The sequence below is a fragment of the Bombyx mori genome, chromosome 13 (assembly GCF_030269925.1).
Source record: "Bombyx mori chromosome 13, ASM3026992v2".
Taxonomy (NCBI): domain Eukaryota; kingdom Metazoa; phylum Arthropoda; class Insecta; order Lepidoptera; family Bombycidae; genus Bombyx; species Bombyx mori.
In genome coordinates this window covers 467,060-493,525 of record NC_085119.1, presented here as the reverse complement: position 1 = coordinate 493,525, position 26,466 = coordinate 467,060, and the positions used below count along the sequence as shown (strand labels likewise).

Genomic DNA, 26,466 nt, shown 5'->3' with positions numbered 1-26,466 from the left:
CGGATGGAGGTCCCACTTATTTGCCGGATGGAGGCAATAAGTAGTCAAGAGCTACTCGATGGAGGTGGCACTTGAATTGGGTTATCGTCACTCGATATAGGTGGCATGAGTTACTCTCACTAGATGGAAGTAATTGTAACGATAGTTTGTGGTTGATACATAATACTGATGAAATACTGCTCAGATTGAGTTGTTTTGTAATAACTCGGGTTTCTAATGCTTATTGAGCATTAATGAAATTTTTCAGTTGTATAGTGTGTCACGAATAGTTGAGTAATTAAGTTATCTACTCACACAGGTTAACATAGTCTGTTAAAGATCTTGTTGAAAGCTAACGTTATGGTTTGTAATGAAACGAATCCCAATCCTCAATCGTGAATGTATCAGGAGTGGCCGAGACGAAACCTGTTAGATATTGCAGAAGGTTGTTTTCCTTGCAGGAGCGTCACACAGGGACGTGTGACATGTCAGAATGGCCGTGTCGTGGATAACGACTTTTAGTTGTCGTGGATAACGACTTTAGTAATATTAAGACGGTGGTTTTGATTATTATTTTAAATGATGAAATGTTGTTTTGATAAATATTACAAAACGAAGGGTAGACTCCGTAACGCCACAGTATAAAATGGCGGTACGTGGACAGAGTCGTGGCATTCCGTGTCAGACAGTAATTCTGTCCGTCCCAGTCAGTGAGTCTCTGTCAGTCAGTCAGTCGGTCTGTCGGTATATGCAACGAAACTGTCGGTTTACCCTGTCATTGTGAAAGTTGTGTGTGTTATTATTGAAAAGTTTTATTGACTAAACTGAGTTCAATCGAATACGAGCGATGACGGAACCTACCGCTCAGCCATCCCTGACGCCTGCCGACATATAGATATTAAGTCACATTATAAAAGGGCAGGTAGATGCAAAAATAAATCAGTCTGCTTTGGAATTCCGACTTTCATTTGTAATACACAACAACTGGCGACGAGGATGGGATGTTAAAAACATTTTCGACGCGTGTTTTCTCTTAAATTGTAATAATGCCGATTGGGAAAGTTGAAAGTTTTAATATGGGATCTCAAAATTGGGACACATACATTCGTCGTGTAAAACAATTCATGGAACTCAACGACATTGAACAGAGACTTCACGTTGCAACGCTCGTGACCTTAGTTGGGTCTGAGTGCTATGACTTAATGTGTGACTTGTGTGCTCCGGACTTACCAGAAGAAAAGGATTTCGACATACTCGTAAAGTTAGTCAAAGATCATCTAGAACCTGAAAGATCGGAAATAGCAGAACGTCATATCTTCAGGCAAAGAAAGCAGCAAAATAACGAAAGCATTCGTTCCTACCTACAAAGTTTGAAACATTTGGCTAAAACTTGCAATTTCGGCATCACATTAGAAATTAATCTACGCGATCAATTCGTATCAGGATTATATAGTGAGGAGATGCGATCAAGGCTGTTTGCTGAAAAAGATATAGATTACAAGCGCGCTGTTGAGTTGGCATCAGCACTGGAAGCAGCGGATCGACATGCGATGGCGGCTGGGGGCACTGGGGGCAGCTCACAGGCTGCGTCCGAGAGCGATGGCATGCATCGGGTCGGCGGAGCGCGCGCGGAGGCTCGGTGCGCCTGCAGACGCTGCGGCAAGCTGGGCCATGCGGAGGGTCGGTGTCGGTACAAGCACTACACCTGTGACTCATGTGGCGAGAAGGGACACCTAAAATCAATGTGTCGGAACCGTAAAGGTAACCAAAAGATTGAAAAAACCCGAGGTCAGTACTATTTAAACCATAGTGACTGTGATTCTAGTGATAATGGTTTTTATAACTTAAATGACCTGATCAGTAGCGAGGGTGAGGGACCATATTACGTGAAAATTTTTGTACAAAATGTTCCATGTAAAGTTGAGATTGATACGGGTTGTAAAATTTCGGCCATATCTAAAGTTTTTTATGAAAAGCATTTTATGTATATTCCTATACAAAGCGAAATCTTGAATTTTAGTTCATATACAGGCGATGTAATTGAGACTATCGGTTATATAATGGTAGACGTATCTTGTGGTCGTGAGTCCGCCAAATTAAAACTATATGTAATTAAAAACGGTGGCCCGCCACTGCTAGGTCGAATTTGGATTAAAATATTAAAATTAAGTTTTCTAAAATGTCATTTGATTTCTGAGACGACCTCGACGGTGGAGGCTTTACGAAACGAATTTCCAGAAGTGTTTGCTGGAGTTGAGCTCCTTTTCTCCGGTCATACACGGACTTTCCCGAACTTCACCCACACTATCATTTACTGATTTTGTCTCGAAATCAGTGTTTCACGATCTTTTTTTTCGATCACGATTTTCGATCACGACTTCCACTGGATACTAATTTTAAGAATAATATTAAGGAGTATAATTACCTAAACTTCGTTCAAGAAAGCTTTCCACTCAGTTTTAAAGAAATTAAAAAGGAAGTTACGAAGGATCCTTTACTAAATAAAATTTACGGTTACGTCATGTTTGGCTGGCCCTCTGTCAGTAAAGAACAAGCAGAAAAACCCTATTTTAACAGAAGAGAATCCATACATATTGATCACGGTTGTCTTGTATGGGGTTACAGAATAATAATTCCAACTTCATTGCGAGAGACTGTGTTACAGGAGTTACATGAGGGACATCCGGGTATTGTTAAGATGAAACAATTAAGTCGGAACTATGTATGGTGGGAGACAGTCGATGCGGACATTGAACGTGTATGTGCTCAGTGCCAGGCCTGTCGGTCTCAGCGCGCTGCACCACCATCGGTGCCGCTGCACTCATGGCCATGGCCGGAAGAGCCGTGGGCGCGCCTTAATCTTGATTTCTTGGGACCGTTTAATAACAAATATTACTTAATTATAGTTGACGCTCATTCAAAATGGATTGAGGTGGAAAAATTGAGCGGTACATCAGCCACGGCAGTAATCGCTTGTCTCAGACGATTGTTTGCTCGATTTGGCTTAGCAAAAAGGGTAGTAACTGATAACGGACCACCTTTCTCGTCGGTCGAATTTAGATCATATTTAAGTAAAAACGGAATAAAACATTTACCGGTGGCTCCGTATCATCCATCTAGCAATGGTGCAGCGGAAAACGCCGTAAAAACCATAAAAAGGGTGTTGAAAAAGGCTCTAATTGAAAAGGAAGACGACAATACCGCCTTGACAAAATTTCTCTTTATGTACAGAAATTCTGAGCATAGCACTACAGGGCGCGAACCAGCAGTTGCTTTGTTCGGACGTCGCCTGCGTGGAAGACTGGATCTGTTGCGTCCCAATACCAGCTCCATAGTACGAGAAGCACAGCTGGCAAGCGAAAGCTATAATGCAGGCACAGCCGGATATAGGGAGGCTGCAGAAGGAGACTCGGTCCTATTGCAAGATTTCACACAGGGAAAAAAGAAATGGACCACAGGAACAATAAAAAATCGCTCAGGTCCGGTGACATACAGGGTAACAGCAGATGACGGGCGGGTACACAAACGTCACATCGACCAGATTTTAATAAGTAATAATAGTCGAAAATCACGTTATTCTTTGTCAAAATTAAACACTGATTTCGAGACAAAATCAGTAAATGATAGTGTGGGTGAAGTTCGGGAAAGTCCGTGTATGACCGGAGAAAAGGAGCTCAACTCCAGCTATGACACGGGACCGGAAAGTCCACAACCTGTGACTTCTAGTCACTCGCCGGCGCCGAATGTCTTGCAACCATCGCGTCAGCGCCGTAAAGCTGCTTTAACGTGTATTCAGAGAATTAAGGACCAAAATTACTAAATATATTTACATACTTGTGTATAAGATTATATACTTGTATTTATGACAGGTATACTAGTAATCTAAATGTCTAGAATAAGAACAACATGAAAATTGTGTTTAGAGCCTTATAGGGTTATTGTTCGCATATTATTTAGTTAGGAAATAGCGGTATAAACATCATTTGTGTATATGTATTTTTATGTTAGTTATAATCATACGATATTTGTTTCTTGTGAACACTCACTTTTGAAATTGCCTGTTTTTACTGTCATGTGTAAGCAATATCATATAACGCGTTGTTTCAACCATATTCTGGAATTTGTATTCATTAATTTAAGAGGAGGACAATGTTATGTATAGATATTAAGTCACATTATAAAAGGGCAGGTAGATGCAAAAATAAATCAGTCTGCTTTGGAATTCCGACTTTCATTTGTAATACACAACAATCAGGTTAAATAATAAATTATTAAATATTAAATAAATAAATCAACTGCAGCGTGTCTCGTGAAGTCTAGAGTTTCAATTCGAATATAAGTATTACGTGTGAATAAGAACTGATATTATTGCATTGGCATTATTGCATTCGTTTCATGGATAGCCACAATGATTGTTTATCAGCTTTCATCAGAATTACCTGAAATTAAACACGTGTGAATTAAATAAATAGTCGTAAAACTCTCGTATTCAACCGAAATCAAAACCGGAAAATGTAATTCCACTTAATTTGAATAATAAAACGTAACGTAAAGATAACGTGAATATTATGTTATATCACTGGTATTGTACCGATAGAGTACTAGTCGTCGAGCTTAGAGCTCAAACGAGCGACACGTATTGTGCAAGTGAAGAGAAAATAACACGAGTCTCAAGAATACAGAGGACATGTCACAAACAAGTGAAGAATCTACGAAAAAAGGACACACGTACCTGCAGTGGACTTTCTCTATAATATGTATGTATGTATGATTATTATTTTTATTGTTTATTTCTGCATATTGTGTATAGTTTCCTGAGTTTGAATAGTGAAAATGAATTAAACATAAAAAGTCTGTAAAATCTTCACATTTTTTTATTGCATAGATGGGTAATAATAAGTTATTTAATAATAATAATTTATTTATTTCTCTCTTAAAGGTATAGTACAAATATAAATGGAAATTAACCTTATAATTTATTTTGTAAACCTTTGAAAGAGCTGAAGTCTGTACTAGGTTCAAAGACCTGTATTACTGATCTCCAGGCTCCCTCCTTCTTAAGATAGATTAGGTTAGGTTAAGTCGTGAACAGATGGGTGGATGAGCTCACAGTCCACTTGGTTTTAGGCGGTTACCGGAGCCTATAGACATCTATAACGTAAATGCCATCCCCCACCTTGAGATATGAGTTCTAAGGAATCTAAGATCAGTATAGTTACAACGGCTGCCCCACCCTTCAAACCGAAACGCATTACTGTTTCACGGCAGAAATAGGCAGGGCGGTGGTACCTACCCGTGCAGACTCACAAGAGGTCCTACCATTAGCACAAGAGGTCCTACCCCCAAATTCATAATCATAAAATTTTCTTCCAGCAAACATAGCCTACTTGAATTACGGGTTGCAAAATGGTTGGATTTCACCGTTCGCAAAAAAACTACAGTCAGAAGACTCACCGACCGGGCGACCGTTGACCAGCACTGAGTTTTATTGGGTAGCTAGTGTATCATCACTGGCTGCAATGTTTGGTGTGTCAGCATTCGCGGCCTTAGCTGATGGACTAGGCAGAAAAATCGGGGTCGTCGCCGTGGCTGCGGTGCAGGCTGTGAGTACCTTTTATGGAGTAGCTTAAATCAGGAGCCGTAATTTAAGGTGCAAGAAGTGGCGGTAAACAACTGGACGCTCGTTGTTTGTCCACAGTATGATTATCAGTTGTCTAAAAATGTGGGCTCATCGTGAAAGGCAAATCAAAATTGGGTATTTTATCATTTACTCTTGTGAAAAGAATATTAGAAATAATCTTAAACAAGAAAAACGATAAAATCACGTAATATTAATTATGTTTATGGGATTGATGAACATGACATTGTAATACAATTTAAAACAAGAATAAAATCTCAAACATAACTAAGACATCGCCTTTTATCATTTGTATGTTTTGCGTTATTTCGGTGTACATTCGTACTAAGGACATTCATTTAAGATATTAAAAATTTGACGATAAAAAAACAAACATTTTATTTTGATGAATAGACGTCACTATTGATAAAATAACTGGTATTAAATCTAATATTATTTTTAGCTCTGCTGGATCATAAAACTGTGTCCTTCAACAACAGTAACTCTGATAATTGCGAGAATCTGTAGCGGCCTGGGAGCTGGTGGAGCTTTCGCGATAGTCCCAATGTATATAAAAGAAATTAGCCAGAACAATATTAGAGGAACCCTCGGAGTCATCATGACAATGTCTCAGAATTCTGGATATTTGATAATGTATTCGATGGGAGCATATATGGAGTATTATACGGTACTATGGATAGCGGCTGTTCCGCCGATACTGAATCTGTTGCTGATGCTATTCGCGCCAGAATCTCCTGCGTTCCTATTGAAAAAAGGAAAAGTCAGTGTGAGTAGCTCTTAAAAAACAAATCCTCCCAACAAATTAATAACTTGTACTTTTAGAAATTTCTCTGTAATATAAAATGGGCAGAAGAATATGCTATTGCAATATGTTCAGGTTCAGAAAAGCTGAGTATTCCCACAGTAAATTTATTATTTATTATGTTTTACTACCAAACCAATGAAGTTCGGTATTTTATGCTTTAGGAAGCTACTGAAGTGATAGCAGGCTTAAGAGGCTTAAATATTGATGACAATGTAGTTTTAAATGAGATTAATGAAATAAGAAATGAAGACGATTTTTACAAGTCTATACCCAATATTTCGTTTTTTGGAATCTGTAAGTATCTAATATGAAATCAATAATTTCTCTAACGTGTATTTTTCTGATAGGTCACACTTGAATGAAGCTAAGTGCGGTTGTGTTATATAATGACTGAGGTCTAGAATTCTACACCGTATCACGCATATACCTTATATTCTGACTTTCATTGTATACGCTAGTTAGTTTTGTGTACTTGAACTATCCGTGTAAACAAACAGGAACTGAATTTGGTTTTCTCACTTGCAGTTAAACAGCCAGTATGGCGTCGTGGATTTTTAATAATGTTCGTAATAATTACCACCCATGGTCTAAACGGCGTATTTACTATAGTAACATATGCTTCAACGATCCTGCGAGCCTCTGGAATAACATTAAATCCTGAACTGCAGTTATTAAGTATACCAGCCTTTATGATAATATCTTCAGCTCTGTCCATAATGCTTGTGGAAAGAATGGGAAGAAAGGTATGTTGAATTTTGTATACGAATATCATAAATTAGATGAGCAAAATATGAAAACGTGCTAAAACATAGTTAATAATATGTATTTATTATTTTATTCCTATCAAGCAAATATCAGTATCAGTATAAGATTTTATTAACTACATATTTCGAACTTTATTAAATAATTACGCCTGTTACCTATTCTGCATCAGATATAGCTTTCTAAGAGCTGTATATAAATTAAGTTACTGATTTGGAACTTTAGACGTTAGGCAGCGGCTTGGCTCTGCCCCTGATATTGCTGACGACCATGAGTGACGGTAACCACTCACCATCAGGAGGGTCGTATGCTCGTCTGCCTAAACGGGCAATAAAAAAAAATAGAATATACACCACTCATCATTTCATTCTCCTGCCCTTCTCCCAGTCACCAGGGGTCGGCGCAACATGTTTTCACCTTCCATACTCTTCTGTCATATACCATTTCTTAGAATGTCTCAGAATGTACACCATTATCACGATATATTTATTCCGAATTCGCTCTCATTCCATTCATTGTTACGATTTCCAGTTCCTTCTAGCAGGTACATATATAGTATCAGCATTCTCATGTGGAACATTAGCTACGACGTTACTAATGCAGGAAAATGGATTCGCTACACCAGGCTGGTTGCCAATTGTAGCTATTGTAGCTACGGTAAGCTGCTATGCGGCTGGAATTTTGCCTCTTCCTTTCGTTATTATGTCTGAGATGTTTAACTTCCAGGTAAGTACAGCTTTCTGTTTTATCCCTGCTTTGTTTGTTAGGATAACGGACAATCAAAAAGGGTGTGTTAAAAAATGTTGAAAACTAATTACAACCACATAATCTGTTATGTCTATTCTATGGCTTAATAATATATTTCATCTTTAACAGATATCAAAAAAGTTCATCTTTAACAGATATTAAAAAAAGTCGACGTGGCCTAAAGGATAAGACGTCCGGTGCATTCGTATCTAGCGATGCACCGGTGTTCGAATCCCGCAGGCGGCTACCAATTTTTCTAATGAAATACGTACTTAACAAATGTTCACGATTGACTTGCACGGTGAAGGAATAACATCGTGTAATAAAAATCAAACCCGCAAAATTATAATTTGCGTAATTACTGGTGGTAGGACCTCTTGTGAGTCCGCACGGGTAGGTGCCACTACCCTGCCTATTTCTGCCGTGAAGCAGTAATGCGTTTCGGTTTGAAGGGTGGGGCAGCCGTTGTAACTATAATGAGACCTTAGAACTATATCTCAAGGTGTGTGGCGCATTTACGTTGTAGATGTCTATGGGCTCCAGTAACCACTTAACACCAGGTGGGCTGTGAGCTCGTCCACACATCTAAGCAATAAAAAAAAAACAATTTAAATATTTATCTGATTTCGTCAAACATTACCAAAAAAAACTGAGTGATCGTTGTGTTGAGCCTTGGGGAGGCCTTCGTCCAGTAGTGGATGTCGATCAACGAATGATGATGATGTCAAATAAATGTTTGTTGAAACTAATTTCTATTTGGCTTTTAGATCAGAGCAAAAGTGATGAGTTGCATAATAACCACAGGCTGGTTAATGTCATTCGTCCAAGCAGCATCTTATGGACCAATCACAGAAATTTTAGGCTCCTCCGCAGCCTTTTACTTTTTCGCTTTCGTTAATTTTTATGGTGCAGTCACTGCTCTGTTCTTTTTACCCGAAACAAAAGGTAAAAGTGTGGAAGAAATTGAATTTGAATTAAAAGCAAAGTAGGACCATTCAATACTATACTTAGGTATATTTGGAGGATGATAATCTAGAATAAAAGGGAAATGAAAATGTTTATGCAATTAATATTTCCGAATCTAATCAATAACTTTTTGTATGCTATTCATGAAATTCATTTAATTGGTGATATGGAAAGAGACTGTGAATAAAATCTTGATTGTACATCAAAATAATATAAATTTTTTTATTCCTACCTAATCTGATAGCCTTGGGAGGCTATTTCAGCGTAACCTTAACTAGTAGGTGAGCTCACGGGGCTCAAACCGGAGTGATGCTAACACTGACCCTAACAAGAGCAGTGCTTCGCAGAATCTACCACCAGATAGATTGTTATTGTTGTCTAGCACACTGACTGATTTTATGAACCTTTCTTGAGTATCAGTATCTGTCAGATAGCTCGAATTGTGCTACTTTATGAAATGGCAGTGGTTTCATGTTCACCCCTCTAGTTTCATGATACTTTTTCAGAATTTGTCAAATTATGGTGAATAGCTTTATGTGCATGCTACTTAAAAATCCCAAAATTTGATTAACACATATATCTAAAAAAAATATTGTTAAAGTGCAGTCAAGATTAGAAGTAGATTGCAGTTAATTCACAAATCAAAGGTGTCCATTCACTGGAATATCTGTAATAAAAACCGTCCCCGATAATCTGTAGAAATTGAATACCAAGACTCGCCCTCTCATTGAAACAATAAAATGAAGAGTTCATCTTAAGAAGTTACAAACCATAATGGACCGACAGAAAGATATTCTCCGTCATCTTTGTATCTCCCAACGAAATAACGAACGCGGATAACATGTATGAACTATCCAGATTCTGCGCCTACAGGATATATTGTAGTAGAAAACCACATAGCTGTTGAACTTGTTTTTATAACGATATTCTGTATTTTACTACGTTGATGAGGCATCGCATTGTATATATTAATTAGACCGTAGTTTGTGCAAACATAAAATATCCATAACACGCCCCTCGTTGGTCACCACAGGAACTATAAAACTGTCAAAGTGGTTATGAACACAAGGAATGCAGAACAAAGCCCTAAAATCAATTTTAATGACATTTGCGACTCGATAGAATGAAAAACTTAAAGCATCATATTTTGTAGAAAGAAGAAAATTTCATTTCTTAGAATAAGTAAAGCTGCGTCGACCGACATCATTAGTGTATCTGAACGCTTTGAGATGTCGACTTCATCTCGGAGACGCCAACATTATACTGCAAACGTATTGAGAGATATTACTGTCATTGTGTAGGGATTAATGCGGCTTCATATTTTGTACTGTTCAGCAAGTAACCTTTGTCGTCTGTGTGTTGTATATTTATTTATTTTATTTAAGTAATAAAATGATAATTGGAATCACGCCTTCCTCCCTAACATATCTTACCGAATTCATTGGATTGAAATAATTGATAGCATTAGAATTCCATTTTACGTTCTAAAACGAACAATAATAAACGTGTAAAACGGTTTTATCGTTATCAGTAAACAGAAGCGTTTAGCCGGTATCTGCGCGGCGGCCGAGCGCTCCAGTTGAGGCGATTCAATATCCGCAGCGAACGAGAACGCCTCACTCTAGTCATTTCCGTCGCCTCTACACATAGGAGGGACGTAGTTAGGTCATAGATGGGGGTCTGATTAATTTAAATGTGAGTCAGCAAACGTTTGCGGTACACTCGACGTATCCAATGTTCAAAAAGCGGGTACTTCAAAAATACTAATCACTAGACTTGGAGTACAGATCTGCCATCCATTTCCTACTATCACCTTTTGCATGTGGTCAGACTATAAGATTCTGAAAGCCATACAATACTTTTTGCTACAATTAGGTTATAGCAAGCTTAGAAAAACATGTTGAGACAAGGCATCAAAGTTTCATAATATAGTTATTTTAAGAAAACCAAACACTCACAAAATGATAGAGAGATAAATAGAAAAGATAATACAGTAATAACTGTTAAGTTTCCAATAACAAAATAAACTTGCAACCACAGCGCACTAGGTAAGTGTAGAAATTGAAGAAAGAAAACACTCGCATCAAGACCTTTTTGTGAGCATCGGTTATTAATAATTAATTTAACGAAAAGGAAGTCACAGGTAACTGCATTTTTTCTGTTTAATTGTCTATCGAGCAACCCTTGTCGCTGTACCTGTAACTTCAAAGACTTGCTTCGGAAATGACGGCCAAAAGTGTACTTTCTCTGCTCGATATTAATTATTTCACACGTCACTTTATGAGAAAACAATAAACCATAACAAAATGACTGATCTCCTTTTGCACATTATCCATATTCCCCCGACCCCCAAGGTGCCTCGATACGGCCCACTTTACCATTATATCTTCGATGAGAAGGCCATTTGCTTGTAACCTGATTTCTATAAGTTATATGAGAATACTCTAAAAGCGCTAAAAGCTCTGAAACTCGATATCATGAAAATTCATAAAGTGATATTAACTAAAACTAAGATATTATGAAGAGTTTTTTGGGTTGAGGTGGCTTAGGAATCAGTCGTTTCTGCTAATACTGTAACAATTAGAACGATTAATTTTTGGTTCGTGACCTACCTAGTATTTAATAGTATCAACATGGCACATGCACAACGATGTGAACGCCACTGACCAACGACCTAAGGTCAAAGCTTCAATTTAAAGTATTTTAAATAGAAAATATGTAGTATAACAGAAATATTTAGGATAATATAATATTTAGGATATTAAAAAAATACCAATTTCAGTATTCACAGTATTTATTATTTTTTTATTATTATTAAATTCTTTATTTCAGATAATAATCTATATAAATGTTAGTAACAGTTATTTCTTAAAAATAAGTTAGTAAGGACACAGTAATAAAAGAAAGCAACAACATACATACTACATACGATTGCAATAGCTGCATTACGAGAAAATTTATATAGTTCCATAAAAATTTAAAGCAAAATGCTTTTCATTACTTCACCATGGAATGAATGCAGTTTTATGACTAAACAGAATAGAAAAAAAACTCAACACTTACCCTTTTTCAAATTTGCGTAGATCATACAATCAAAGAATTGTTTTTTTATTTAATGCATACAATAAGAATGACTTTAGCTAGAAAAAAACTGGTCATAATTATCGAGCATTGGCCACTGATCTGCCCATACTGTTGTTCGACATCTCAGCCTGTACATTTCCTACTGCTGAAGATAGCGATCTAGAAGAACATAGGGTCGTCAGTCCATCTGGTAGGTGGATTTGATCATCTTGGCAACATCTTGAATTTTTTTACAGTTATTTTAATAATTTCTTGTAAACTACTAAATATTTGAACCCACGTCTCAGGTTGAACTGCGATTTTGTGACGTTTATAGACTTCATAAATTACTAGCTGACCCGGCAAACGTTGTATGAATAAAAATCGGTAAAAAAACTTTTAAGTTAAACGGTTTTATTTTATGTGCACTGAAAACTACAAAATAAATAAATAGTTACTTACCTATCAACCTACGTAGGTCATCTCGGTCATTAATATCTCTGATGGTAGTGGTTGTCATAACATGAACCATGTCAGCGGCCGAAAGGCAGTTCATGAAAGAACACTAACACCAGGGTTTGCTTGGTAGGTAAACTAAGCACACACTATAACAAGTAGGTATTTTGACCTTCTAGTTCAGAAATATTTTAGTACTAGGCAGAATAGCTTTTAGGCATATTAGACTAAAATAAAAACGTGGGGCCCATTATTATTTCTGTATTACTTTCTACTATACTAAGTGTGGATTGTATCGACTTATTATAATCGTCATCATCATCATCCTAGCGGCTTATCCCGGTCGCATCTAAAACCTCATAGCTCCGGAGTCCAGGGTCCGCTGAATCGACTTACTATAATCGTAACTGGAGGTTTTGACCATCAATAACCAGCCGTGGCGGCTTCACCAGCGAACGCCGAGCTCATGATCTACCAAAGTATAAGATATGCTCTGCCATAGATATGATTTCAGAGGGGCCCCACGTTTTTATTTTAGTCTAATATGCCTAAAAGCTATTCTGCCTAGTACTAAAATATTTCTGAACTAGAAGGTCAAAATACCTACTTGTTATAGTGTGTGCTTAGTTTACCTACCAAGCAAACCCTGGTGTTAGTGTTATTTCATGAACTGCCTTTCGGCCGCTGACATGGTTCATGTTATGACAACCACTACCATCAGAGATATTAATGACCGAGATGACCTACGTAGGTTGATAGGTAAGTAACTATTTATTTATTTTGTAGTTTTCAGTGCACATAAAATAAAACCGTTTAACTTAAAAGTTTTTTTACCGATTTTTATTTTCTTGTTTTTAGTATTTAGTGAAATTGTCTACCGAATATTCCTCATTCTATTTAATTCATTCAGTGCATCATTATTACATGGTTTCTTACCTGATAATTTAGTACAATCTAATTCCTCAATACATAGATAGCCCTTCCAGAGACTTGACTCGACTTAGAGCCACGTATGCTTGTCCTTCCTCAAACAATTTTGAGCCTAAATATACTACTACATGGTCGACGGTGCTGCCCTGCATTTTATGGACGGTGGATGCCCATGACAAAGCTAAGGGCAACATCCTTCTTTCAGCCGTACCATAATTGAATTTTGCTGGAAACTGTATGGCTTTAGGGTAAATAACGTGCATGCCATTACATTGCACGCTGGCAAATCCCGAAGTGAAAACGCTGTGGTCACCTTGATGCCATGAAGCCCGAATAATTCTAGCAACGTCATTAATACTAATGAATACATTTGGAATTTCAATTCTTTCAGGTTCACCGTTTTCAGGTATATCTGGCACACTAAGTCGTATTAAGTCTTGTTCACTAATCTGGACATTTTTGTCAATGCGTACATCTCTATAAAGTGGGTTATTTCTAGTTAACCATCTTAAAGCGCTGTAGAATTTTTCGCGAGATATTGTGAACTCTCTTGTGATGTTCAAATTCTCCAAACGTTCTGTAACTACAACGATACCCACCTGGCTGGAAGATCTTGGAAGCATATTAGGTAATCTTTCACTGACCTCAAAGATATCTTGGGCAAACAACACTGCTTGTCCGCGGAAACCGTACTGCCCGTATAGCCCAGTAAATTTTACGATTTTAACAAGCGGGATGATTCTACACAGCAATCGCTGCTCTGCTTGCGTCAGCGCTTGAATCTCATCTGGTATTGAACCTGGATCCAGATTATTCCAGTACGCCTTTGATGGTGCTATTGTTTTATTACTGGTCACATGTGTTTGGCAGCGCGAACATAAAAGTAATGTTGTTTTTGAAGACAGTTCTGCAGGTAGATATCCTAATACAGCTGTGTTGTTTGTAACGTACAGTATGAATTTGGTTAGGATATCTGTTCGATTCGAACCCAGCGACCTCGTGGCAGCCTAGGGCTACGGAAAACAGCACGAGGTGCGCGTCGAACATGTGCCGCGATTCGCGGCGCCGTATGTACTATTTTAACAAAATATCATGCAATCACTCACCGGAACCGATGCCTTCGTCTTCTCACGCCGTATCACTTAGGGAGAAGGGTATGGGGCAGGAATGGATAAGGATTAGCGATGATACACAACTTTAGCGTAGACCGTCAATATACAGGTACCGTCCCGTTCGAGAAGCAAGACAAAGTGACAGATGTCAAATCGCGACGGCACCGTCAAATCGCGACCCGTGTTGCCGTGGTAAAAATTCAAAAACTAACGGATTGGTTTCGAACAGTCACCCGCCCGGACAGGTCCCCTACCTGTCCCTAATCAACTGGCAGCCGGGACAACGTTGTGACCGCTCGTTTGAGAACCGAGTCCCCGACCAGAACCTCTGCAGACCGAGGGGTCCCATCCTTACCGGGAAACAGATTAACAATGCGCCCCCTACGCCAACGCAGTGGCGGCAGGTTAGCATCCTTAACCAACACAAGGTCACCGACGTGAGGGGGACTGGTTCTATCCGTCCACTTAAAGCGCTGCTGGAGCAGATGTAAATACTCAAGGGACCAACGTTTCCAAAAATCTTGGGACATCTGCTGCAACATCTGGTATCGCCTCAACCGTCCAGGCTTGATATCCGAGAGGGGATACTCCGGCAACGCATTGAGTGGCTGTCCTATCAAGAAATGGCCTGGAGTTAACGACTCCAAGTCATTCGGGTCTGAACTGAGCGGGCACAACGGCCGTGAATTAAGTACCGCTTCAATTTTACAAAATACCGTGGTTAACTCCTCAAAGGTGAGCGAGGTTTGCCCTATCACGCGCATCAAGTGAGTCTTAGCCGATTTTACTACTGCCTCGAAAATTCCACCCCAGTGGGGGCATCCTGGAGGACTGAAGGTCCACCGAATACCGCGACGAGAGAGGGCCGTTTCAATATCCACCTGGTTATTGTTCAAGAAATTTACTACATCCCGCAAGTAACGGTCCGCACCTACAAAATTCGTTCCGTTATCGGAGCGTATCAATTCGGGTAAACCTCGACGGGACACAAATCTATCCAAGCTCGCAATAAAGGCTTCAGTTGTAAGGTCGGCAACAACTTCAAGATGTACAGCTTTGGTTGAAAGACAGACAAAGACGCACAGATAAGCCTTAATTAACCTAACATTCCGCAAACGTGAAGCCTTGATCATGAAGGGCCCAGCGAAGTCCGTACCAACTCCAGAAAACGGCCTCATCTTCTTCACTCTGTCTGGAGGCAGATCTCCCATCTGAGGCTGCATCGTAGACGCCTTAAGCCGATAACAGGATAAACACCGGAAAAGGACGCTCCGAACCGTACGACGCCCTGACAGAATCCAAAATTCCCTCTGGAGGGATGCCAGCAGCGCATTGCAACCGGAATGCGAATTTGCGATGTAGCGATCCATCACCAACAGGTCAACTAACTGGCTCTTCTTGGGAAGTAAAAGAGGATGGCGCGCCGAATAAGGTAAATTGGAGTTACTTAATCTACCTCCCACTCGAATCAACCCCTGGCCGTCTACAAAGGGGCTAAGACGAGCGATAGCTCCACGAAGCTTAGGGCGCTCAGTCCTTAGCGCCTTCAATTCTGAATGAAAGCTGGTGGCTTGCACAACTTCAATTAATTTCAGCAGTGCCTTCTTCCGCTCAATGGGACACACAACAGGTGTCATATTGCGTTGAGACACCGACAAACGACAATTCCGAATAAACCTCAAAATCCAGGCGGTAACCTTAACCAGCTTGTCCAAGGAGCTATAACGGTTGATGAGCAGATCCAAATCCAACCCCTGAATCACTCCTCGATCCTGGAACTGCGCCGGTGCAGCCACGAGACCTGGAGGAACTCCTATGCGAGAGGGTGGCCACTGAGAAGCCTTCATTGTGAGCCACTGGGGACCCCACCATAACTGATGATCAACTATTTCCGATGCTAAGCATCCCCGAGAAGCGCAGTCCGCCGGATTGAGCTCACCAGGCACGTGTCTCCATGTTAGAGGGACCTCAGATCCTTGAATCTGGGAGACACGGTTGGCCACGAAAACTTCAAGTGTATGAACCGAAGCCTTCAACCAGCACAACACTATCTGGCTGTCTGTCCAAGCATACACAGTGTTTTCTAAATCAATAACCGACCGTAAACTAGTAGCTGTATGGTTTAACAACCTAGTCAGTAGAGCGGCACCAGACAACTCGAGCTTCGGAATTGTCATGCGTGTCCGAAGCGGAGCGACCTTACTCTTAGCTAACACCAACCGTATATCAACCCTTCCAGTTGAAGAAACCGTTCGCAAGTATACCGCAGCTGCGAATCCGCGTTCCGAGGCATCCGAAAACCCGTGGAGAGACGCCTTGTATTTGCCCGCAGGAACCAGCTTCCGAGGTATTGACACGTGGTTAATATCAGGAAGAGACGAGAAAAAGTTCAACCAATCCTTCAATAGGTCACCAGCAATCCCCTCGTCCCATGACAGGTTAGCAGACCACAGTCGCTGCATGAAGCACTTTAAGAGAAAAGTGACAGGAGCGATCCAACCGTTTGGATCGAAGGTTCGAGCAATTGTGGAAAGCACCGTTCGCTTAGACCATACCTTTGGATTTTCCAACTCCACCCGATAGGTAAATTCATCTTGAATCGGAAGATATTGAATCCCTAGGACCGACAGCATGTTAGGGTTATCGACATTCTCGAAAAGATGGGGATCCTGTTGATACTCCGTTGGCAAACCAGTCAACAACTCAGGACAGTTAGACAGCCATTTTCTCAACTCGTACCCGCCCCTGCTCAAAAGGCGGATCAGTTCATCCTTGCGTGATAAGGCCTCTTCGACACTGTCGGCACCCGTACATACGTCATCGACATATAGGTCCCGTTCCAAAATGTCCGCAGCACGAGGGTAGTGCAACCGTTCCCTCACTGCCAGCTCCCGCAAAGAACGAACCGCCAAATATGGACTCGACCGCAACCCGTAAGTGTTCGTGTTCAGTTCATAAATTTTTATGGGCTCATCTGAGCTTTCACGCCAGAGAATGAGTTGATACCGCCTATCCTCCGGATGAATCACCGTTTGCCTGAACATCATTCGGATGTCTGCCACGAAAACGATCTGGTGCCTGCGGAAGCTCGTCAGTATGTCTGAAATGTCCCGGTTCAGCTTTGGACCCGAATGGAGACACTGATTTAACGAGACGCCGGAGGAGGTCGTAACCGAACCGTCAAACACGACCCTAATTTTACCGTTAGGAGTTTTCAAAACCGCATGATGAGGCAGGAAACAGTGCTCCGTAGCACTCCAATCTACCTTGGAAACCGACATGTGACCTAAGGATTCATACTCCCGCATAAACTCTACATATTTCTGACGGAACACCGCGTCGCGCCTCATGCGTCTCTCCATTGACAAAAGTCTAGTCTCTGCTGCCTTCCTCGAACTGCCTAGCAGTGGGCGATTCGCCCGAAAAGGAAGTCTTAACAAGAACCGGCCCGAATAGAGACGACCCGTATTATTCTGGTAAAACAGCTCACATTCCTCCTCATCCGGGTTAACTCGATAAGCTGTAGGAGGTTCTTCTAGTTCCCAAAACCGTTGGACTACTTCCGAAAGCGTAGACCCGACCAGAAAATTGTCCGATTTCCTCGCAGCGACCGGCCGGAACGCAGGACCCAACAATACATGCCCTAATTTTGTGTCCATTGCAACCAAACCCTGCGCATGAAGAACGCGCTTCCCAGTCAGGAGCAGCTTCCCTAGTACATCCGCCCCAAGTAGTACGTCTACTGGCCCCGGTGTGTCAAACTTGGGGTCCGCTAGCCGTAAGTCTGAAGTCAATGACCGTATGTAACTATTTACCTTCACCGGAGGGTGACGACCTATCACCTCAGGCATCACCAAAGCTGAGACTCTAAACTGTAAGCGAGGGTTAGGATTCGATGAGAAAATAAATGAAGTGTGACCGATCACGTCCGAAATTCTAACATTGCCCACTCCACGAATAGAATAAGAAGACTTGTAAATAGGATTGCCCAACCGTACTGCAAGGTTGCTCGACATAATACTGCCCTGTGCGCCGGAATCCAACAGAGCTCGAGCAAACACAGTGTTGCCATCCGAATCCAACACCCGAATAGAAGCGGTAGGAAGTAAAACAGCTTCTGGGGCTGGGGCAACACTGCAGTGAGCGGCAATTTCCTAGCGGGGGCCCGGGTCCCCGCTATCCCGGTCGGCGCGCGACGGAAGGTCGTAGCGTGCCAGCGGATCCCACGCTCCCACATAAGGCCCTCGTTTCCCGTCCCGCCTCATATACCTCCGCGTACGATGGCCAAACGGGCCAAACACTGGAGGGAGTCGCTCCAGCGTCGGCCGCTCCCTCAGCGGAGGGGAAAACCGTACTTCTGAGGGAGGGGGAGACGAGTGAGCAGGGCTACTCGATCCAGCAGGCGAACACGGCCCCGCACGGGGGGACAACGTGGCCACCCCGGCGTAGCTAGTGGGCATCCGCTGGCACCCGCCCGCAGTACCTAACCCGGCGCCTCCCTGCGAAGCCTCTTTCCGAGGGTCCACGCCGCCGAATTGGCGAGGGCTACGACCGGTGCGCTCACCGGTCGGCGAAGCTGGATGCCTGCGTCCGGATGACCTCGGAGTGGCGGCAGACTCCAGACACAGGAGGGCATGGTGCCGACCGTCGCAATTAGGGCACAATTGTGGCTGTGGACAGACGCTCGCCGTGTGCGGCCCAAAACAAAAAAAGCACCATCGCCGCTGGGCAACGATGTTGCGTCTACCCCTGATGCGCGTCGACCGGAACCTCGGACAGGCGGCTACGTCGTGCCCGCTCTCATGACAGAAGGCACACCGTGGGCCTCCCACCGCTGCCATGAGCGCAGTCAGTCGTTGAGACGGCCCCCTCTTATCCCCTCCCCCTCCCCTCTGAGCAACCGAAACGGCGTGGCCGGAAGCCGGCACACGCGACCCAGAGGAGGAGGGCGGTGGCATAATCTCGTGTCGGCGACTTTCGGCTTCTAAAAACGCCAGCAGACTGGCCAGGGTAGGCAGTTCGTCCCTACCTGCGTTGTCCTGCTGCTCGAAGCGAGTGAGCACCTCAACCGGCAGCCTACCTGCAACAATATAAAAGAGCAGATATGACCATTGGTCTACTGGTAGACCCAAATTGCCCAAGGCCTTAGTGGCCACCGTAACTGGATTCAGTACCTCGGCTCTGATATCGGAAGCCCGAGAAAGTTTGGGTATCGCAAACAGCCTGGCCAGCTGAGCGTCCACCAACCGTCGTTGATTTTGATATCGGTCGAACAGGATCTGGCGTGCGACCGCATAATTGTCGTTGGTGATAGGCAAGTGTGCCACCAATTCACCAGGTTCACCTCGCAGAGCACCCCGAAGCTGAGCCATCTTATAAGAGGCAGTCAAGTCCGACCGACCATGGACCAGGCTGTCAAACAAATTGATAAAGCCGACCCACTCGTTCAGATCACCGTGGAAGATCGGCAGGTCGATGGAGGGGAGGCGTGATATGACGCCTGACGAAGTTCCCGAACCTCCATTACCACCGGATGACGACTGTTTCTTAACATCGGCCACCCGTTGCAGAATGGCATCAGCGTACTCCTGACACTGGTCCACGTCAAGACCGATGGCATGGATCACCTCCTTCTCCACTTCGGACCCCAAAGCAACGAGGTCAGACAACCGATCGTACACTACCTCCAACCGTTCGTGCACCTGAGACGCCCTATCGAGCAATGCCGCATCCCTATCTGTTCTGTCAACCAAAGCATGAGCTGATGCGAACCATCGGAGCTCACTAGTCAACTTCCCGCGAATGTAGGACACCGACATGTTACTTGCAGTTTACAACCAGAACAAAAAAAAACTCAAAAAAAAATTCAAAAAAAAATCAAAAAAAAATTCAAAAAAATCAAAAAAAAATTCAAAAAAAAAATTCAAAAAAAAATCAAAGGAATTATTTAAAGGAGTGTACGAGTGAGCCCACCAAAATATTCCTACTCCTAAGTATTTAGGTAACCTAGACCTCACCACTGTACCAAGGACACCCCAACAAATAAGAACAAACTTAAAATTAAAAGTTATAAGATAGAAAATTGCTGATACCAGGTTTTGAGTTGCAAACTAAACTCAAGCACACCTGGCCTCTAGACTATAACTAGAAGCTAGTCACCAAGCAGGACCCAATCAACAATTTACTATCACAAAGTATTCACACCGTTCAACGGGTAAGTCAAATAACAAAATTAAAATTAAAAATTAATTATATGATAGCAAATTGCTGATAAAAATTTGTGAATTAATTTTCAAACACTGATGGCCTCAGGACTATACCAAAGCCAGTCACCAAGCAGGGCCCACAGTCAGCAATCCACTACCACAAATTCAAACAAGTAATTTAAATTTAGAACAAATTAAAACAAATAACAAAAAATATATATAATAGCAAATTGCTGGTATAAGTTTTGAAATGACACTCATACACCGTTGGCCTCTGGACTATAACTAAGCTAGTCTCCAAACAGGGCCCAACCAGCAATCTACTACTACAAGTTCAACAAGTACTCCAGTTATATTCAATTACAAATGTGTTGCAGCTCAATTATACTAAAATATAAGTAGGAAGTGAGCTACAATCATACACAAATTAATAATAAATTATAAACCCAAACTGTAATAACATTCAGATTGTTACACACAACTATGCTTAAATAGATGTGGTAATCTACTGCTATGATGAGCAGAATTAACATAAATCTGTAGTAATAGTATGAAAATAGCTGACCACTGTAGCAGCTGTGTGCTAGGTCATAAACTCAGCCAGCACAGCTGTCCAACTCACGTACAATTAGTCAGCTATGCGCAGTGGAAGCTAATAAATCAGTCTTACTATTACTAACTATTACTACTCACTAATTTTCTTAACCAGGTGGATAGAAACACACTAAATGACCTGACCTAGGTCAGCAGAATGATAGTTTAAACAGAACCGAACCCTATGCCTACACTACTTCTGCTGACTAGTAACAAAATTAAGTGAGGTTAGACGTAAAAAATTTTACATTCGTGGTAATTACTATAGATTTCAGAAATCTAACCACGCTCTGCTACCAGAAATTGTTCGATTCGAACCCAGCGACCTCGTGGCAGCCTAGGGCTACGGAAAACAGCACGAGGTGCGCGTCGAACATGTGCCGCGATTCGCGGCGCCGTATGTACTATTTTAACAAAATATCATGCAATCACTCACCGGAACCGATGCCTTCGTCTTCTCACGCCGTATCACTTAGGGAGAAGGGTATGGGGCAGGAATGGATAAGGATTAGCGATGATACACAACTTTAGCGTAGACCGTCAATATACAGGTACCGTCCCGTTCGAGAAGCAAGACAAAGTGACAGATGTCAAATCGCGACGGCACCGTCAAATCGCGACCCGTGTTGCCGTGGTAAAAATTCAAAAACTAACGGATTGGTTTCGAACAATATCAATGCTTCGTGCAAATGTCACAAACGTGTATACACGATGTGTTAATGGCATTTCAAACGCTTGTACATGATTTTCAGCTCTGCGTTGCTCAGGTGTTTCTGAAGCTTCTAACTCCTTTCGTCTCTCACGCCGTCCTGTTAACCTGGCCTCATGTTGCTCAGGTGTTTCTGACGCTAATAGCTCTATTTGTCTGTTACGTTGTAATCTTAGCCTGGACTCATGACGCTCAAGTGTTTCTGACGCTATTAGCTCTCTTCGTCTGTCACGTTGTGATGCTAGCCTAGACTCATGACGCTTAGATGTTTCTGATGCTAACAACTCTCTTTGTCTGTCACGTTGTGATGCTAGCCTGGACTCATGACGCTCGGGTGTTTCTGACGCTATTAGCTCTCTTCGTCTGTCACGTTGTGATGCTAGCCTCCACTCATGACGCTCAGGTGTTTCTGACTCTACCAGCTGCCTTTGTCTCTCACGTTGTGCTATTAACCTGGTATCATGTTGCTCAGGTGTTTCTGTTGCTAACTGTTCTCTTCGTTTCTGTAGTCAACTGTGGGTTTCATTTTCACTCTCCTTTGCACGTTTCGTTCTATACTTTTCTTTTGCCTTTTCGAGCCTTCTTTTTCGTTGTGTAGCAGTTTCGTTTTTATTTTTGTTTGCTTTTTTATTTATTGTTGTTCCTACGATTAAGGGGCATTTTGACGGTCGACCCCGCCAGAAGTCCAGCAAAGGGGCAAGGCTTAATATACAACAAGATGCGCCCAATCTTGAGGGGGAAGCGCTGACGACATTAAATTTTTACCCACCCTAATGCCATACAGTCCTCGGCACGTTTTAACCTATTACCTTAACTTGGGTGGTATAGCTACCGCTTACTAACGAGGTATCTAATTACCTATTTTTTTTTATCTGCCCCTCTAACGTCACACAATCTTGGACGCAACTGTTCTCGACACGACTAATCATGCCCCCACCTAATACGCCATTTTGTAACTTGTAACACCTAATACGAAATTTTGATATAATGACAGTATTCTGCTAGTGTAGTCCTATTATTTGATACCCATATTGTGGTGGTTGTGGAAAAATATGTACCTAGTCCGCCATATTGGAACGGCGTCCATCTTGAATTTTAAATTTGACATAATCATCGTGTTTTACTAGTGTAGCCCTTTCATTTGATACCCATATTGAGGGGTTTAAGGAAAAATATGTAATCCGCCATTTTGTATCGGCGGCCATCTTAGATTTATAATGTCATTGATTTTATTATATTGTATTGTCATCTAAATTAAATGTGTGTACCAAATTTCAGATCAATCTGACAACGGGAAGGTGCTTAAATTTCAATTTCTAATTTTGACCCAAATAAATAAAAAACAAATTCCGTACAGGTCGAGCTAAATAACCCGAGGGACCTGGGCGGGCCCCCCGGCGCGCACTCTGCGTGGCCGGGGGCTCCGTCTGTGGGGGAGTTTTGCTGGACTTCCACCGGGCGCGTCCGTAGGTGGCGGATAACGGGATCCTCTGGGAACAGTCCCACTCCCAGGGGTATCGTCCGGTCTTTTTCGTTGCAAGGATTTCTAGGTGTTAGGTAGGTAGGCTAGGTGTAGGAGTAGGGTAGCCTAGTTAGGCTTTGCAACGAAAGAGATCGGATGACGCGGACCAAAACCAGCAGGGGGAGTTGCGGGCTCTCCACGCCCTTCACTCGCTGAAGGGTGCTCCTCCTGGAGACGCTCGGGCTCCCTCTCTCTTCCCCCTTCTTCCCCCTTTTTGTTTTTCGGGTGACGTCCGACCCGTTTCGGACGTAACCCATGGGTGGTGGTGGGCCACTTTTGGCCTGCCCTTCGATGGAGAAGTGAGCCGGCGTTGGTTACGCATCTTCCGGCCGCTGGTCGCCATGTCCCCGGCTTCGGCTACAGGGGCACGCCCTCCAGAGGGGGGTACCGGTATACCGGCGTGGCTTCGTGGTTGTTGCTCTTTTGAGCGTCGGGCGGTGGTCTGTCTTGTTGCTCGTTGCACTCGGCGGGCCGCCGGCCAACCCGTAATCCTCACCGCGTGGGGGACGGGGGCCGCTGCCGCGAGGCACGGGGCCGCGAGGACGTAAACCTCTTTAAAAAATGCCCCAATCCTAAGCTCTGGTGCCCGGCGATGGGATGAATGGCTGGAGGGAGTCCAGTCCCGAGGGTACCAACCAGAACCCAGGGGACCGACCCCTGGTTAATCAAAAAGGAAACATGAAAAAAAATGGCACCTGTTCAAAATTTATTACCCCAGGAGGGTACCTCCCGCTCCGCGGGGGGAGAATCCCTCCGTGCGGTCGAGCGATCGGCCGCACGCTGCCCCACCGTTTCTGGGGGGGGCAAACACTGCCACGACGAAGGGGGCGACAACACGGGTCGCGTAAGGGACAGAGTCCCCACCGTGCTGCTGGAGAGGTGCGACAGCCTCATCTCACTACACTCGGCGCGAAGCTCCGTGAGGGGCGACGTGTCCAGTGGGAGGGAGACACCGGCGCTGTTTGCCGATTGTGTTCGGCAGCGGACTCGGCGGAAGCGGAAGTCGGCTCGACAGCCGGCGTCCTCCGCTCCGTCCGATTCCTCGGAGGGCGAGCCTGCCAGTGCCAAATATATGGCGTTGGCGGAAGGGCCGGCGACTGCTGCGGCGTCGCCCGCCACAGGATTTGACTTTGACAAGCCGTCGTCTTGCGGACTGGACGCTGCCTCCTCGGCGCAGTCCAGGGCCGCCTGCCGTGAGACAAAAAATAAAAAAAAACAAAATCGGAGAGATCGAGCGCCTTCAGCGGTCCCTGACGTTGGTGGGTCCTTCTGACCCCCTCCGATCTTGTCAAATAGTCGGAGAAATAGTTACGACCATAGCGGCCAAATCAACTGCAGGCCTCAATGGCTCAGAAGTGTCGGCCATGAAATCTGCGGCCGCCACACTGGAGGAAAGGCTGCAGGACGTCGTGGACCGCACCACGACGACGGAGACGGCGGGCTTGCGACAGGAAGTGGCTCTGCTGCACACCCGCCTTGAGCAAGTGTCGACTGAGAATGCCCATCTTCAGTCGGAGAATGGGCAACTTAGAGTGGACATGGCCGAGTTGCGAACGATGGTTGCCGACCTCATCGAGCGGCAACGCAGCTCGGCCCCTGTCCCTCCTCCGCCCGAAGTGGAAGGCCTCAGCGAGGTCGAAGAGTTGAGGCGGCAGCTCCTTATACAGGAGGCGCGCAGCTCCAAGGTGGAGCGTGCGCGGCCGCCCCTCGCCCATGAGGCGAAAGGCAGTGCACCTGTGCCGGCGCCCCGCAGACGGGTGCAGCCCGCTGTAAAAAGATACAGCGGGAAGAAAGCAACACCCGCGCGAGCTCCCGCTGCGGCTACACCTATACCCGCGGCTGCGGGGGTGCCGGCACCCACGGCCCCTGCAAGAAAACCGGCGTCCGCTCCTGCTCCGCCCCAGCCTGTGAAGGCAGGGCCTGGCAGGAGCCGAAATAAGAAGAAGGGGGGCGTCAACGCCGCCAAACCGGCACCGACTCCCCAGCCCCGCCCACTGCCCCCCGCCCCGGCCAACATGAATGAGGCCTGGACGACGGTGGTGCGGCGCGGGCCCAAAAAGGTGGCGGCGCCTCCTGCGCCGCGCCCTAAGCCCGCCCCTGCGGCTGCCGCTCCCCGCCAAGGGGGTCGAGTGGAGCCGAGGGGCCGAACTGGACGAAGGAGGCCGCGCGCCCCGCGGTCGGCTGCAGTGGTTGTGGAGCTGCTGCCGGCCGGCAAAGAAAAGGGCATCACCTACCACGAGGTGATGACCCAGGCGCGCGGTGGCGTAAATGTGGACGCCCTCGGCGTGGAGGGTGGCCTGAGGGTCCGGCAGACGGCCAACGGGGCCCGCCTGGTAGAATGCCCCGGCGCGAATTCCAGCGCCGCGGCAGAAAAACTGGCGGTCCGTCTGCGGGAAATCTTGCCGGACCCCGAGGTGGTGCGCATCGCGCGGGCCGTGAAGATGGGAGAAGTCAAAATCACGGGCTTCGACGAGTGCGCAACTAAGGAGGAGGTCGCCGCGGCCATCGCGTCGCAGGGCAACTGCGTCCTCGCCGACGTCAAAGTCGGAGAGCTCCGGGTGACATATTCCGGAACCCGGACGGCGTGGGCGCGTTGCCCGATTGCAACGGCGACCCTCCTGGCCACCCCTCCACAGGGGCGGCCTTCCGACAGCCCAGGAAGGCTGCGCGTGGGCTGGGTAGTGGCCCACGTGCAGCTGCAGGATGCCAGGCCGTGGCGCTGTCTTCGGTGCTTCGGCACCGGCCACGGCCTCGCCAAGTGCCCCTCGACCGTGGACCGCAGCGGCTTGTGTTTCCGCTGCGGCCAACCGGGGCACAAGGCAGCCTCCTGCACCACAGCCGCGCCGCACTGCGTTTTGTGCGACGCGGCCAAAAGGAAGGCCGACCACCGGGCCGGGGGCCCGGCGTGTAAATCCGCCCCCTCCTCTACAAAAACGAGGAGGGGCGGAAAGAAAAAGAAGCCGGCTGCAAAAAGGGC

The 26,466-nt window shown here is 44.5% G+C and overlaps 2 protein-coding genes and 1 long non-coding RNA gene across 4 annotated transcripts; all 3 read left to right on the top strand.

Moving 5' to 3' along the window:
- The first annotated feature begins 1,025 nt into the window (after positions 1-1,025).
- Positions 1,026-3,314, top strand: LOC119629373 (uncharacterized). The gene is made up of 2 exons (XM_038015050.1): positions 1,026-1,767; positions 3,211-3,314. The coding sequence occupies exons 1-2, from the start codon at positions 1,026-1,028 to the stop codon at positions 3,312-3,314; spliced, it is 846 nt and encodes a 281-aa protein (XP_037870978.1).
- A 1,229-nt stretch (positions 3,315-4,543) lies between these two features.
- On the top strand, positions 4,544-9,108 carry LOC101740365 (facilitated trehalose transporter Tret1). 2 transcript variants are annotated; one of them, XM_004926329.4, is made up of 7 exons: positions 4,544-4,736; positions 5,353-5,582; positions 6,060-6,383; positions 6,584-6,716; positions 6,948-7,165; positions 7,716-7,910; positions 8,699-9,108. In XM_004926329.4, exons 1-7 carry the CDS (start codon positions 4,667-4,669, stop codon positions 8,918-8,920), a joined length of 1,392 nt encoding a protein of 463 aa, XP_004926386.1. In that variant the 5' UTR covers positions 4,544-4,666; the 3' UTR covers positions 8,921-9,108. The 2 variants fall into 2 exon arrangements, with proteins under 2 accessions (XP_004926386.1, XP_062527949.1); XM_062671965.1 differs by having other exon boundaries at positions 4,586-4,740.
- Positions 9,109-13,650: 4,542 nt separating this feature from the next.
- LOC134199932 (uncharacterized) lies at positions 13,651-23,319 on the top strand. Its single transcript, XR_009974605.1, has 2 exons — positions 13,651-13,974; positions 23,246-23,319. It is a non-coding gene; the product is annotated as an uncharacterized LOC134199932 (long non-coding RNA).
- The last annotated feature ends 3,147 nt before the right edge of the window (positions 23,320-26,466 follow it).